Raw genomic sequence first — 15,849 nt, 5'->3', positions numbered from 1 at the left:
ACACCTGGGATGCATATATATACACACAATACACTGTAAGTGCAGCTAACTGACTGACTGTTCTGCCTAATCTATCTAACTCAAATGAAATGACACTGTCTCTCTCTCTCTCTATCTCTCAGCACACCGGAACACACACTACACAGGGCCGCCGTGCAGGCGGCCTTATATAGTGTGGGGTGTGTACTAAATCCCCTGAGCCATAATTGGCCAAAGCCACCCTGGCTTTGGCCAATTACAGCTCTCTCTACTGACGGCGCTGTGATTGGCCAAGCATGCGGGTCATAGTGCATGCTTGGCCAATCATCAGCCAGCAATGCACTGCGATGCCGCAGTGAATTATGGGCCGTGACGCGCCACACGAATTTAGCGCGAACGGCCCATAACGTTCGCAATTCGGCGAACGATCGAACAGCCGATGTTCGAGTCGAACATGGGTTCGACTCGAACACGAAGCTCATCCCTAATCCTGAGGATAGAACTGATTTTTGAATGAGAAGACCTGGGTCACAATCGGTGTTCAGTAGGGTTGAGGTCAGGGTTCTGTACAGGACACTCCAGTTCCTCCACACCAAACTGGTCACCCCATGTCTTTATGGATCTGGTCCAAACTGGTCACCCCATGTCTTTATGGATCTGGTCCAAACTGGTCACACCATGTCTTTATAGAGCTGGCTTTGTACATAAGGGGGGGGTACAGTAATGCTGGAACAGAAAAGGGTCTTCACCAAACTGTTACCACAAGGTTGGAGGAGCACAATTGTCTCCAATATCTTTGTATGATGGAGGATTACCAGGACCCTTCACTGGAGACCCCTGAACTCCATCATTTGGAGGGGTTCACATACTTTTGGTCTAGTAGTGTGGTCGTGTACAGGTTTCCGGAAGAGACAGCTGGGTGCAGGACCCAGGAAAATCTCTAAGAGGAATGAAAAGAAATGAAGGTTTATAGGACACAGAGGAAGACGAGTATGTGGAGGGTTGGGAAGGAGAGGATGGATCAGTGGTCGTGCTCGCAGGTATTGTATTTTCTCGCTCGTCTCAGCTGACATTGCATTGTTCCTCATTAAATATACATCTAAAAAAACGGAAAGGTCAGATGAGCGGCGGAGTGTGCTGTCTTGCAGTAATCTGTATTCCCTCCTTGTAATAACAGAGATAAGTCATTAGAATTATGTGCCCACTTGGAACGTTATTAACGCCGTCAATGATTCGTATTGCACTTCATTATGCACGCCGCTCAGACACCGCGGACTGGCGGTCCAGACTCCGCGGTCATTAAATGCATGGCAGTCGTCATATGTCACCCTAATGCAGCAGATATATATTCTTCCCATAATTCCTTCCTTATAGCCGTCCCCTCTCTTCATTTATCCTTGTCTTGTAAGATATTCACGCGGATCTTATACCCTGCAAATGAAAGCGACGGCGCCCCCTCCCCCTACCAATGTGCGCACCTAAATGTACCGCCATGTGCTTATTTATTTATTTTTGTTGTTTATGCAGTGCTGACGAATACCATAGTGCTGTACAGAGAACACTGTATTATTTATATCAGCCTCTGTACCAGAAGAGCTTACACTCTAATGTCCCCTCCCCCCACAGTCACACACTATTATCATTATATAGCTCTGACATATACCGCAGTGCTGTACAGAGATCACTGAGCCAATCACATCAGTCTCTATACAGAGGAGCTTACACTCTAATGTCCCCTCCCCCACAGTCACATCAGTCTCTGTACAGAGGAGCTTACACTCTAATGTCCCCTCCCCCACAGTCACATCAGTCTCTATACAGAGGAGCTTACACTCTAATGTCCCCTCCCCCCCACAGTCACATCAGTCTCTATACAGAGGAGCTTACACTCTAATGTCCCTCCCCCCACAGTCACATCAGTCTCTATACAGAGGAGCTTACACTCTAATGTCCCCTCCCCCCACAGTCACATCAGTCTCTATACAGAGGAGCTTACACTCTAATGTCCCCTCCCCCCACAGTCACATCAGTCTCTATACAGCGGAGCTTACACTCTAATGTCCCCTCCCCCACAGTCACATCAGTCTCTATACAGAGGAGCTTACACTCTAATGTCCCCTCCCCCACAGTCACATCATTCTCTATACAGAGGAGCTTACACTCTAATGTCCCCTCCCCCCACAGTCACATCAGTCTCTATACAGAGGAGCTTACACTCTAATGTCCCCTCCCCCCACAGTCACATCAGTCTCTGTACAGAGGAGCTTACACTCTAATGTCCCCTCCCCCCACAGTCACATCAGTCTCTATACAGAGGAGCTTACACTCTAATGTCCCCTCCCCCACAGTCACATCAGTCTCTATACAGAGGAGCTTACACTCTAATGTCCCCTCCCCCACACAGTCATATCAGTCTCTGTACAGAGGAGCTTACACTCTAATGTCCCCTCCCCCACAGTCACATCAGTCTCTGTACAGAGGAGCTTACACTCTAATGTCCCCTCCCCCACAGTCACATCAGTCTCTATACAGAGGAGCTTACACTCTAATGTCCCCTCCCCCCACAGTCACATCAGTCTCTGTACAGAGGAGCTTACACTCTAATGTCCCCTCCCCCCACAGTCACATCAGTCTCTATACAGAGGAGCTTACACTCTAATGTCCCCTCCCCCACAGTCACATCAGTCTCTATACAGAGGAGCTTACACTCTAATGTCCCCTCCCCCACACAGTCATATCAGTCTCTGTACAGAGGAGCTTACACTCTAATGTCCCCTCCCCCACAGTCACATCAGTCTCTGTACAGAGGAGCTTACACTCTAATGTCCCCTCCCCCCACAGTCACATCAGTCTCTATACAGAGGAGCTTACACTCTAATGTCCCCTCCCCCACAGTCACATCAGTCTCTGTACAGAGGAGCTTACACTCTAATGTCCCCTCCCCCACAGTCACATCAGTCTCTGTACAGAGGAGCTTACACTCTAATGTCCCCTCCCCCCACAGTCACATCAGTCTCTATACAGAGGAGCTTACACTCTAATGTCCCCTCCCCCCACAGTCACATCAGTCTCTATACAGAGGAGCTTACACTCTAATGTCCCCTCCCCCCACAGTCACATCAGTCTCTATACAGAGGAGCTTACACTCTAATGTCCCCTCCCCCCACAGTCACATCAGTCTCTATACAGAGAAGCTTACACTCTAATGTCCCCTCCCCCACAGTCACATCAGTCTCTGTACAGAGGAGCTTACACTCTAATGTCCCCTCCCCCACAGTCACATTAGTCTCTGTACAGAGGAGCTTACACTCTAATGTCCCCTCCCCCCCACAGTCACATCAGTCTCTGTACAGAGGAGCTTACACTCTAATGTCCCCTCCCCCACAGTCACATCAGTCTCTGTACAGAGGAGCTTACACTCTAATGTCCCCTCCCCCCACAGTCACATCAGTCTCTGTACAGAGGAGCTTACACTCTAATGTCCCCTCCCCCACAGTCACATCAGTCTCTATACAGAGGAGCTTACACTCTAATGTCCCCTCCCCCACAGTCACATCAGTGTCTGTACAGAGGAGCTTACACTCTAATGTCCCCTCCCCCCACAGTCACATCAGTCTCTATACAGAGGAGCTTACACTCTAATGTCCCCTCCCCCACAGTCACATCAGTCTCTGTACAGAGGAGCTTACACTCTAATATCCCCTCCCCCCACAGTCACATCAGTCTCTATACAGAGGAGCTTACACTCTAATGTCCCCTCCCCCCACAGTCACATCAGTCTCTATACAGAGGAGCTTACACTCTAATGTCCCCTCCCCCACAGTCACATCAGTCTCTATACAGAGGAGCTTACACTCTAATGTCCCCTCCCCCCCACAGTCACATCAGTCTCTGTACAGAGGAGCTTACACTCTAATGTCCCCTCCCCCACAGTCACATCAGTCTCTATACAGAGGAGCTTACACTCTAATGTCCCCCTCCCCCACAGTCACATCAGTCTCTGTACAGAGGAGCTTACACTCTAATGTCCCCTCCCCCCCACAGTCACATCAGTCTCTATACAGAGGAGCTTACACTCTAATGTCCCCTCCCCCACACATCAGTCTCTATACAGAGGAGCTTACACTCTAATGTCCCCTCCCCCACACAGTCATATCAGTCTCTATACAGAGGAGCTTACACTCTAATGTCCCCTCCCCCCACAGTCACATCAGTCTCTGTACAGAGGAGCTTACACTCTAATGTCCCCTCCCCCCCACAGTCACATCAGTCTCTATACAGAGGAGCTTACACTCTAATGTCCCCTCCCCCCCACAGTCACATCAGTCTCTATACAGAGGAGCTTACACTCTAATGTCCCCTCCCCCACACATCAGTCTCTATACAGAGGAGCTTACACTCTAATGTCCCCTCCCCCCCACAGTCACATCAGTCTCTATACAGAGGAGCTTACACTCTAATGTCCCCTCCCCCCCACAGTCACATCAGTCTCTATACAGAGGAGCTTACACTCTAATGTCCCCTCCCCCACACATCAGTCTCTATACAGAGGAGCTTACACTCTAATGTCCCCTCCCCCCACAGTCACATCAGTCTCTGTACAGAGGAGCTTACACTCTAATGTCCCCTCCCCCCACAGTCACATCAGTCTCTGTACAGAGGAGCTTACACTCTAATGTCCCCTCCCCCACAGTCACACACTATTATTATTATACATTTATATAGGGGATATTCTGTTTAGTGGAGGAGCCTGTGATTGGACAGAAAAAAGGAGAAGCAGCACAGTGATGAGCTCATCTCCCTGTCACTCTGCTCTCCCCTCCTATCAATCAGCCTCTTGCAGTCCCTGTACAGCAGGGCTGGAGCATGAGAGGAAGAAGCAGCACATGAACTGATTGGTTCCTTGTGCTGCTTCTCCCTCTCACGCTCCAGCCCTGCTGTACAGGGACTGCAAAAGGCTGATATCAGGTCACATTCTGGTTCTCCGGCTGTTTACAATTATGATGTATTAATATTTACTGAGTTAAATTTATTTCCTTTATTTCTGCCCGGAGCTCTCCTGTAAGGGCTCTTGCCTGTCGCCTGTGAAGGTTTATCGGGTTCTAAATATTCCCGCAGATCTCGATTCCTTCCAGACCAGGCCCCGGAATACGGTGTATGTGCGCGAGGGACAGGGGATGGTGCTGCTGTGCGGTCCACCGCCTCATTCTGGAGGTAAGTCACCCATTTCACAGTACAGTCATTGCTTCAGATGAATGAGAATGATTGCAGAGCGCCCTCTAGGGGTGGAGGGATAGAACTTCTGTTCCTTGGGGGGGGGGGGCTTTCTGTTACAGTGACAACAGGGGGGGGGGGGGGGGATTCTACCCAACGGGGACAATTTTCTAACCCTTTGTATTTAATCTAATATTTAAAAAAAAAATGTTTGGGCTGAAGTTTTATTTTATTATTCAAACTGCGATTTCAGGAAAATCTGCATTTCTTTTCCTAGCAGAAATATGATGAAGGTTTGGTTGCCGTGTGCAGAATTATTTGGGTGGTTAGTGTTTACCTAAAAGGTTTAGGGGTGCATTTAAAAATAAAATAAAATAAAAAGGTGTATAGCAATTCTCCCAGTGAAAGTGTGTGTACATCGGTTCTGAGGGAATGGGGCAAAAGTGAATGTCGTTGGGTTATTTTCTGTGCTGGTTGAATGTTTTATCAGGGATTTAAAATGGAAAATATCACATTTGGCCACTAGATGGCGCTAATTATCATAGAATATCACTTAGTGCCATCTAGTGGCCAAACATGATACTTTTCATTTGAAATCAATTCAAAACAAGGATACCCCCCAAACAACAGAGAGTATAGTTTCTTACCCAAGAAATATTGGATCAAAAATATAAAATGTAACAATGTGCAAAGTTCAGGGACCCAGAGTGTCCAATCAGAGTTCTTCTAGTGCTCTACTTCTTATAGAGTGGAATCTGGTTGCTGTTGATATTCATTGGATAAGTTGGAGTATGTTGGCATTTTGTACTTTCCACATGACGGTTCCGTGTTGCTGATTTGGGTTCTCTTTGACCCCCCCAGAGCTGGTTTACGCCTGGATCTTTAATGAGTACCCGCCCTTCGTGCAGCAAGACAACCGCAGGTTCGTGTCCCAGGTGACCGGAAACCTCTACATCGCCAAAGTGGAGCCCTCCGATGCCGGAAATTATACCTGCGTTGTGACCAATACGGTGACCAACACGCGGGAGCTGGGGCCCAGCACACCACTTACCCTTCGCACCGACGGTGAGTGCGCCCCCCAATGTCAGGGGGTGGTACAGCCGAAATCTGATCCAGTATAAGAACACCTTCATTTCCTCTATTTGTTCTCTAAAAAACGTGTTTATAATACACATAATAATAGTACAAATAATAATAATAATTAATAATAATGATATTGACATAAACACAAGTATACACAAACTCCACAGGATGAACTGATTGGACTGGTGTCTTTTTTCAACCTTATCAACTGTGTAAAATATTAATACTGCTATACCACTACTACTACTACTACTACTAATAATAATAATAATAATAATAATACCACTATCACTACTACTACTAATAATAATAATACCACTATCACTACTACTACTACTGCTACTACTACTACTATTAATAATAATAATACCACTATCACTACTACTACTACTACTGCTACTACTACTAATAATAATAATAATACCACTATCACTACTACTACTACTACTACTGCTACTACTACTACTATTAATACTACTACTACTACTACTAATAATAATAATAAAAAGAAGAATACTAATAATAATAACAATAATACTACCACTACTAATATTATTATTATTATTAATAATAATAATAATACCACTACTAATATTAATAATACTAATAATAATACTAATAATAATAATAATAATACTGCAGTAGTACTTATTATAATAATAACAGTAACAAAACTGCTCTACTAATAATAATAAGAAGAAGAATACTGCTACTACTACTTCTACTAATAATAATTATAATATTACTGCTATACTACTACTACTAATAACAATAATAGTAATAATAATAATGAAACTGCTACATCTACCAATATAATAATATTACTGCTATACTACTACTAATAATAAGAATACTAATACTAATACTAATAATAATAATAGTAATATTGAAAATAATAAGAAGAAGAAGAACAATAATATTACTGTATAATACTACTACCAATAATAATGATAATATTAAAAACAATAATAATAATACTGCTATACTACTAATAATAATAATATAATCTTTCCATGAAATGATATAACAAGCCCTGTCAGGCTGTTATTGCTGCCGGTGTCCTCCCTGGGGGGATTTGTCCTCTCCATCCCGGTCACCACAGAAAATGTAGAGAAATCAATAAATGTTACGGCTGTTTTTGGAACATGGATGCAAAAAGCCGGCACTTCACTGCAGATCAAAGATTTATTAAAAACTTAAAGGGCAAACGATCCATCCATGGCCAATGTCATTTTTCAATGGAGACACTAGTTCTGGTAATAAAGAAGAAGGAGGCCAATGTGTTCCGGGGATCTGGCCCTCCTTCCTCAGGGCTGGTTAGAAAATATAATTGATTTTAGGAGTTATTTAAATAATATACCTACTGTGGCCATTATAATATTACTTGGTAAGAGAAACTAGAAGTAATGAGCATTGAGGCAGGTTCCTCAGCTGGTTAAGGAAGGATCTACAATTCCCAACCATCACTCTAATGGTATATCTGCCTGTCTGTGGTCACCCTGCATACCGGATATAATAATAATTGTTCATTGCAATCCCCCCACTGAGCCATTCTTTATCCGGTCCTGCAAAGTCCAATCACCTGGTTCAACAGCCCACAGCATCCATCATGTCCATGAATTAATTATTCATCCTGGATGTATTGAAAATGGAAAACAGGTACATGCAAAGAACATGATCACACAAGGGCACGGTAAAATAATCTTCTCCAATTTCCTCCTCAGTAAAATAACACAAGGTCACCCCTACTGTAAAAGTCATTTCAATATCGGGATGAGGAATATTCATTAAAATACATCTACTCTAATATTAATAAAATGCATTTCTTAAGATCTTGTGCCTATATCCTCTGAGGTCACGTGTCTCCACTCTCCTGGGAAGATTTTTCACAAGATGTTGACTGTGAGAATTTGTGTCCATTTGTGAGGTCAGGTACTGATGTTGGATGAGAAGACCTCATCCATTGGTGCATTGCGCACCAAAAAAAAAGATTTGTCTCACAGTCGGCATTCCAATCCATCCCAAAGGTGGTCAGTAGGGATGAGGTCGGGAGGTGCAGGACTCTCGAGTTTCTCCACACCAAACTGGTCACACCATGTCTTTATGGAGCTGGCTTTGAGCGCCTGACCATCCTACCTCTATGAGCTTGTAGGACATCTCAAGCCAAAACCATGGCCATTAATATGGAGTTGCCCCCTTTGTGGCTACAACATACTCCACTTTTCTAGGACACTCAAGTTCCTCCACCCTTGACACCTGTATGAGCTTGTTGGACATCCTATTCCAAAACTATGTCCATTCATTTGGAGTTGTCCCGCCTCTGTAGATACACTAGTCTCCACTCTTCTGGGGAGACCTTGTTTCACTTCCTATTCCTGAACCATGGCCAATAAACAATATTGAGTTGCCCCCTCTCTCCCATGGCCATAAATATGGAGTTGCCCTCTTTGTGTCTATAACATCCTTCACTCTTCTGGGAAGAATTTACAGAAGATTTTGAAGGATGTCTGTGAGAATTTTTCCCATCTGTGAGGTCAGGTACTGATGTTGGATGAGAAAACCTGGCTCGCATGTTGGGCACCAAAAAAGACCTAGATAATAATTGGCATTCCAATTCATCCCAAAGGTGTTCAGAAGTGTTGAGGTTAGGGCTCTGTACAGGCCACTTAAGTTCCTCCCCACAGTTTATGCAGTTGTCTCCACTCTTCCCATGGCCATTAATACAAAGTTGTCCCCTTGACTATAACTTCCTCCACTCTTCTCGAAAGACTTTCCACAAGATTTTGGAGGGTGTCTTGTGGGACTTTGTGCCCATTTGTGAGGTCAGGTACTGATGTTGGATGAGATATGCTGGCTCACCATTGGTGTTCAGTAGGATTGAGGTCAGGGCTCTGTGCAGGCCATCTTGCAAATGAAGTCCTTGATTGAAACCAGCTTGCAATTTAACATTTCAAAAACCACCAAAAAATGAGTATATGTATGTGTGATTTTGGTAATGATTACTTCTAACTTAGAAACAAACTCTGGGCACAAAGCCATTGATATTTATTCCAGGACCCGCTGGTGGAACAATGCTCCCAACAGTATCTTCTGCTATCAGTAAAGCACATTAGGAGTATGTCTTCAGTAATGGATCACTTAACTGAGTCTTCTCATTTCTGCTGTACAAAGTCCATACAACCCACCCCCTCCATCTACTCACTGTATTCCTTCATCACCCAGGTATCATGGGAGAGTACGAGCCGAAAATCGAGGTCCATTTTCCCGAGTCTGTGTCTGCAGCGAAGGGGTCTACAGTGAAATTAGAATGTTTTGCATTGGGCAAGTAAGTAACTCTCCGATCAGATTCCTGTCACTATACCATAATCACCGGGGACAAGGGAAAATGTGTATATGGGGGGGGAGGGGATTGTGTGTTCAACAACAAAAGTTTTCAGAAAAGACGTAACCAGCCTTCTTTCCTTTCTATATTTTCTATCTCTTCTCCCATATTTTCTTTTTTGTTCTATCTCTTCTGGGCCCCTCTCTTTCTTGTCACTTCTTACTATCCCTCTCTGTCCATTTATTGTTTCTCCCTCTCCCTCCTCCTTTCCTCTCTTCTCCTCTCCTCTACATTCCTCTCCCTCCTTCTCCTACTCTCCATCTCCCTCTCCTTCTCCCTCTCCTTCTTCTTCCTCCTCTCCTCTCCTTCTCCTTCTCCCTCTCCTTCTCCTTCCTCCTCTCCTCTCCTTCTCCTTCTCCCTCTCCTTCTCCTTCCTCCTCTCCTCTCCTTCTCCTTCTCTTATTCTCCCCCTCCCCTTCTCTCTTCTGCCTCTCCCTCCTCCTCTCCTCTCCTCTTCCCTCCTCTCCCCTCTCACTCTTCCTCTTTTTCTCCCTCTCCTCTCCCTCCTCCCCTCCTCCTCCTCTCTCCTCTCCTCTTCACTTTCTTTTCCTCTCTCTCTCCCCTCTCCCCTCTCTCTCTCCCTCCTCCCCTCTCCTCTCTGCTCTCCTCTCCCTCTCCTCTCCTCACCTCTCCTCTCCTTCCCCTTCCCTCTCCTCTCCCTCTTCCTCTCTTCCCCTCTCCTCTCCTCTTCGCTTCCTTTTCCTCTCTCTGTCTCTCTCTCTCTTTCTCTCTTTCTCTCTGTCCCCCCCCCCTCACCCTCTCACTTTCCTTCCTCTCCCTCTCCCTTTCTCTTTTCACTCTCTCTCTCTCCTGTCACTCATTTCTCTGCTTCTTTTTCTCTGTCTCTCTCCTTCTTATTAATAAAGAAATAACAACCTCAGTAAAGAATTGAAAGTAGAGATATTAATGCGCTCTCAGATCCTCAGACATGGCAGGTGGACCAAGGATCTGACCTCTTCATCTAACAGGAGGCTTTTAAGCTCTAATCCCGGACAGTTGTCATGTAGGACCGTCCCAAACATTTTACATTCTACATGATTCACTTACAAATCTGTAGTAGCAGCACATCATTATTTACAAGAGACATTCATTTCTGTTATTTCTAAACACCTTATCAGCTTGTCCCACCTCCAGACTCCAAAATATTATTCATAGGAACATTATATTTGTTAGCTTGATGAATGTCATTTAAAAGTACTTTTGCTCTTAACATTCGGTTTTAGAGTGAATGGAATCTCCCAAACGAAGACCACAGTCACGTTTAGAAATTTGTTTGTTCAAGAAAAATCTTCCATCCTGCTCCCTCAAATTTTCTCACCACTGCAGTTGAATTTGAAAGTCAATTTTACTCCACTAGCGTCCTGGCTCATAAATTGGGCCTCACGTTGGGCGCCAAAAAAAAAAAAAGCGTTCCAATTCACCCCAAAGGAGCTTGGTAGGGAGGTCCAGGATCTTTTACTCCACTAGCGATTATAAATTGTCATTCCAAGGATCTGGGGAACAACAATTTGTTCCAGTGAATTTTTCCTCACAGTCATTCTAACAAGCAAATCTGTATAGAAAACCTAACATTAGCATATACGCACAATTGCAGCACTAGTAAAGCATATAGTAATTAGTAAACTTGATCAGCTCCTTGTTTTGTTTTATTTATAAACATTCTTTGCACCTTGTACTCCCTTCTTCTTCCTGTCCCTCTCTCTCTTTCTCTTTTTAACAATCCCTTGAACAGAAGGAAATATCACCTTATCACAAAAATCCTTAACTCCAGGACAAACTTTCATATATACAGTAGTTTCTATATAACAAAAGTTAAAATGTTTCCCCTAGTAAATCTATATTCACAGAAGGACTCTGCATTTGCCCCTATAATAGACGCTGGACCTGTATTACCTGTTACATGGGGCATACCTACAGGGGTCGCAGGGGTTGCAATGGTTACCCAGCCCCATGCTGCAGGGGGCCATGCGGCCCCCCTGTACACAGTGGAACCGATCTCTTCAGTTTCTTCCTGTATTCACCGAATGCCTGTGGGAGGGAGAGGAGAAGAAGCAGGCATTAAGTGGCTGCAGGAGGAAAATTAAGAGATTGGTTCCACTATATGCAACTGCCCCCGCTGTTCCTCCTATCCAGCTTCTTTCTGCTGCCCCTGTGTGCTCTTTCCCCATGCCCTCTCCTGACCCCCGCCCCCTTATCCCCCGCAGATCTGCCGGGTTCTCCCCTCTCCCACTGGCTGCTGCAGGGGATCTGTCAGGATGGAAAGCAGGGAAGGGGCTGCTAAATGTGTCATTTACTGGCCCCTTCCTTTTGTGAGTGGAGAGTGAGAGGTCTGTACCGCTCACTATCTCTGTCCATTCATAATTGAAACATAGTAAACTGTGTTCATAATGCTTTAGTTTGTTAATAAACGGGAAGCCTATGTACAGAGCTCTTCTCGTCCATTCATTCAGTGCAACTGAGGCTCTAGAGAAGATGATAGAGGGCTGTGTCCTCAATCTCCTTTCTCTGTCCCAAAGGTGAAACATCAGAGGTCTGTTTAGACCCCTGATATCTTACCAAAGACTCCCAACAGGGCCCTTAAAAATTGCAAAAAAAAAAAAAATAATAATAAAAATATAACAATAATAAAACACTACTGACACCTGTGGCGGAACTACCAGGGTCACAAAGGTCGCACTTGGAACCAGGCCCTGGCGTTCCGCCACCGGGCTTGGAGGGAAGGGTCCCAGCCGGGGGTCGAGGGGGCCCTACATATTTTTTTGCACCGGGGCCCTGAAGGTTCTAGTTACGCCACTGACCTGTTATGATCTATTGAGTTCTTTTTATTGCAGTCCAGTACCCACCATCACCTGGAGGAGGGCAGACGGCAAAAGCATATCTCGAAAAGTAAGGCGGCACCGTTCCAGCGGGGTATTGGAGATCCCCAACTTCCAGCAAGAAGACGCCGGCCCCTACGAATGCGTTGCCGAGAATACGCGTGGGAAGAACATGGTGCGAGGGCAGCTCACATATTTTGGTATGATTAGAACAGGATGGTAGATATTGGTTACCAGTTCTGCACCGTAGTCACTAAAAAGGTTTTAATATGTAAAGCAAAAACTTTTTTTAAAGTAGTGTCGGGAGGAATTGAACCCTTACAATTGTTTTATTGCTGTCAGGGTCCCCATTAGGGAGATTCACCCTCTCAATTTTGTCCTGCTGACCATTGTCCCAGAGAAAGAAAGTGATTGGAAATCCAACATGTTCCAGCAACAACCGTCTAAGAGAGAAATTCCCCTCAACTCCTGCTGCATCTCCTGGACAGGAAGTGAGGGTAAATCTCGGAACAGGCAAAAATGAAGAAACTGATAGAGGTTTCAATTCTTCCCTTCCCCATAGAGAACTAAGAAAAAATAGTTTTGGCTGTATATACTTGTCAATTGGCATAGGTAGCTAGTGTTTAATTGGAATTGGAAGTGCTGGGTGATAAAAGGAGACTTTGGGGGAGCTTAGAAGACTTCAGGGAGATCAGAGGAGACATCAGGGAAGTATAGAAGACATTGGTGGGATCGAGAAGACATTGGGCATGGAAAAAAGGGAAGATGTTGGTAGGATGAGGCATCAGGGAGTGGACATCAGGAAACAGAGGGGGAAGCTGATGGGACATTGGGGGGATGGAGAAGACATCAGAAAGTGAAGGAAAAATTGGGAGAGCAGAAGGGACATTGGGGCAGCGAAGGAGACATCAGGGAAGCAAAGAAGACATCAGTGGGATAAAGGAGACATCAGTGGAAGGGGGGAGGACCTTGGTAGGAGGTAAACGTTGTGGGGTGGAGGCAAAATTGGGTTATGGAGGAGACAATGGGAGAGTAGAGAAGACATGGGGGATGGAAGGGATATAGGGGGACAAGGAGATATCAGGGAAGCAGGTGAGACATCAGTAGGATAGAGGAGACATTGGGGATGAAGGCAACATTGAGGGAATGGAGGAGACATAAGGGGGATGAGACATTGGAGGAGCGGAGAAAACATTGGTGGGGTGGAGGAAAAATTGGGGGAATAGTGAAGACATCAGTAGGACAGAGGAGAGATGGGGTTACTGGAGGAGACACTGGGGCACAGAAGAACATTGTGGAAGCAGAGCAGTCATTGGTGAGATGACATGAGAGGGAGGGGAGACGAATTTGGGGGAGCAGAGAAGGAATTAGTGGGATGGAGAAGTGATCAAGGAAGTGGAGAAGACATTGATGGGACATTGAGGGAGCAGAGAAAGAATTGGGGGAATTGAGGAGACACTTGAGAGCAAAGGAAATATTGTGGAATGGAGAAGACATCAAGGGGGTGGAGAAGTGATCAAGGATGAAGGAGACTTTGAGGAAACAGAGGAGACATCAGGGAGGTCAGAGGACTAATCGGGGAAGCAAAGAAGACATTGGTGCGAAGGAAAAGACATGGGGCACAGAGGGAAGAAAAGACATTGGTAAGATGAGACATCGGGAAGTGGACATCAGGAAATGGAGGAGACATCAGAAAGCATCGGGAAGACGACATCAGTGAGATGAAGGATACATTGGGGAACGGGGCCTTGGTAGAAGGGAGATCTCAGGGGGTGCAAGAGACATAGGGTGATGGAGGAAACATCAGGAAAGCAAAGAAGACATCGGCAGGATGGAGGAGACATCAGGGATGGAGGAGACATTGGGTGATGGAGGAGGCATTGAGGGAACAGAGAAGACATTGGGGATGGAGGACACATTGAGGGGATAGAGCCAACAATGAGGAAATGTAGGAGACATCGGGGGAATGAGACATTGGAGAGCGGAGAAAACATTGGTGGGACGGAATAAAAATTGAGGGAGCAGAGAAGACATCAGTGGGACAGAGGAGAGACGGGGTTAGTGGAGGAGACACTAGGGCACAGAAGAACATCCTGGGAGCAGAAAAGACATTGGTGGGATGGAGGAGATACCAGGGAGGGCAGGAGACTTTGGGTAAGCAGAGAAGGAATTGGTGGGATGGAGGAGTGTTTGGGGAAGTGGAGAAGAAGTTGGTGGGACATGGAGAGGCATTGGGAGAGCAGCAGTTAATCCAATCATCCTGGTATTGTGACGTGTCATGGCCGATGTTGATTGTGAATGGAGGTGTGAAAACATTCCATTCTAATTAATGTAATTCAATCTCCGTGGTGCCAAAGAGTCTGAGGCAGGTGTTAATTGTTTAAGTTACATGGCCGAAGGTGTAAATTGTTGTCAAATCACCAGAGTGCTGACGCTAAAACTGCATAACTGCATTAAAAGTGGGTGACAGATGGTGTTGAAGTGCTCCACCCGTTTCAGAAAGGTTGCCCCAAACTTCATTTAAATGGATAAAGAGACTTGTGTCGCCTCTCTGCATCCCCTGCACCTCCCCCCCCCAGCATGTTCTCATAGGACCCACACGCACATTGGCACACGTATACAGGTTTGCTAGTTCACATCTGAGCGATGTTTGCTGGCAACAAGAGTTGTCCATTTTTTTTTAATGATTGGCCTATTGATGGCAACAGCAACGCATAAAAGGCTCGTCAATGTGCGTTACAAATGCACAAAATAAATGCATAAAAGGCGTGAATCCAGAATCTACATCAAATTTTTTTCTCATTTTGGATAGAGTAAAAAATGCTTAAAGCTAAACCCCAGGATAATAAATCCATCGGTCATGTGACTTCTTCTGGAATCTTATTCTGGAACTGTGCAGTAATCCAGTGTGAGACTTCCTGTAATAAAGACCGCCAACTGCTGCTCACTCCTTGTGCAGGGGGACTGGTCTTGTCTCCCACTCCTGTAGTTTTCTGTAGTGGGTGGAGCCTGCTAGGCCCCTCCCACAGCTCTGCTCTCTCTCCTTCTGCAGGGTGACTGGTCTTGTCTCCACCCCCCTCCTATAGTTTTCTGTAGTGGGTGGAGCCTGCTGGCTCCTCCCACAGCTCTGCTCTTTCTCCTTGTGCAGGGGGACTGGTCTTGTCTCCTCCCACTCCTGTAGTTTTCTGTAGTGGGTGGAGCCTGATAGACCCCTCCCACAGCTCTGCTCTCTCTCTTTGTGTAGGGGGACTGGTCTTGTCTCCACCCCCTCCTGTAGTTTTCTGTAGTGGGTGGAGCCTGCTGGCTCCTCCCACAGCTCTGCTCTCTCTCTTTGTGCAGGGGAACTGGTCTTGTCTCCTCCCACTCCTGTAGTTT

General features: G+C 45.6%; 1 protein-coding gene across 4 annotated transcripts in view; it reads left to right on the top strand.

Annotated features, from left to right (window-relative positions):
* Positions 1-15,849, top strand: part of LOC141102621 (contactin-4-like) — a gene marked incomplete at its 3' end in the record, with an annotated part of 285,105 nt that overhangs the window by 243,632 nt on the left and 25,624 nt on the right. For all 4 annotated transcript variants that reach the window (XM_073591528.1, XM_073591530.1, XM_073591529.1 and 1 more), the window contains 4 exon segments: positions 5,098-5,193; positions 6,055-6,258; positions 9,499-9,601; positions 12,490-12,674. In XM_073591528.1, coding sequence (XP_073447629.1) covers positions 5,098-5,193; positions 6,055-6,258; positions 9,499-9,601; positions 12,490-12,674 — 588 coding nt within the window.

This window comes from Aquarana catesbeiana, linkage group LG07 (assembly GCF_042186555.1).
Source record: "Aquarana catesbeiana isolate 2022-GZ linkage group LG07, ASM4218655v1, whole genome shotgun sequence".
Lineage (NCBI taxonomy): Eukaryota > Metazoa > Chordata > Amphibia > Anura > Ranidae > Aquarana > Aquarana catesbeiana.
This window is presented reverse-complemented; position numbering and strand designations above follow the sequence as displayed.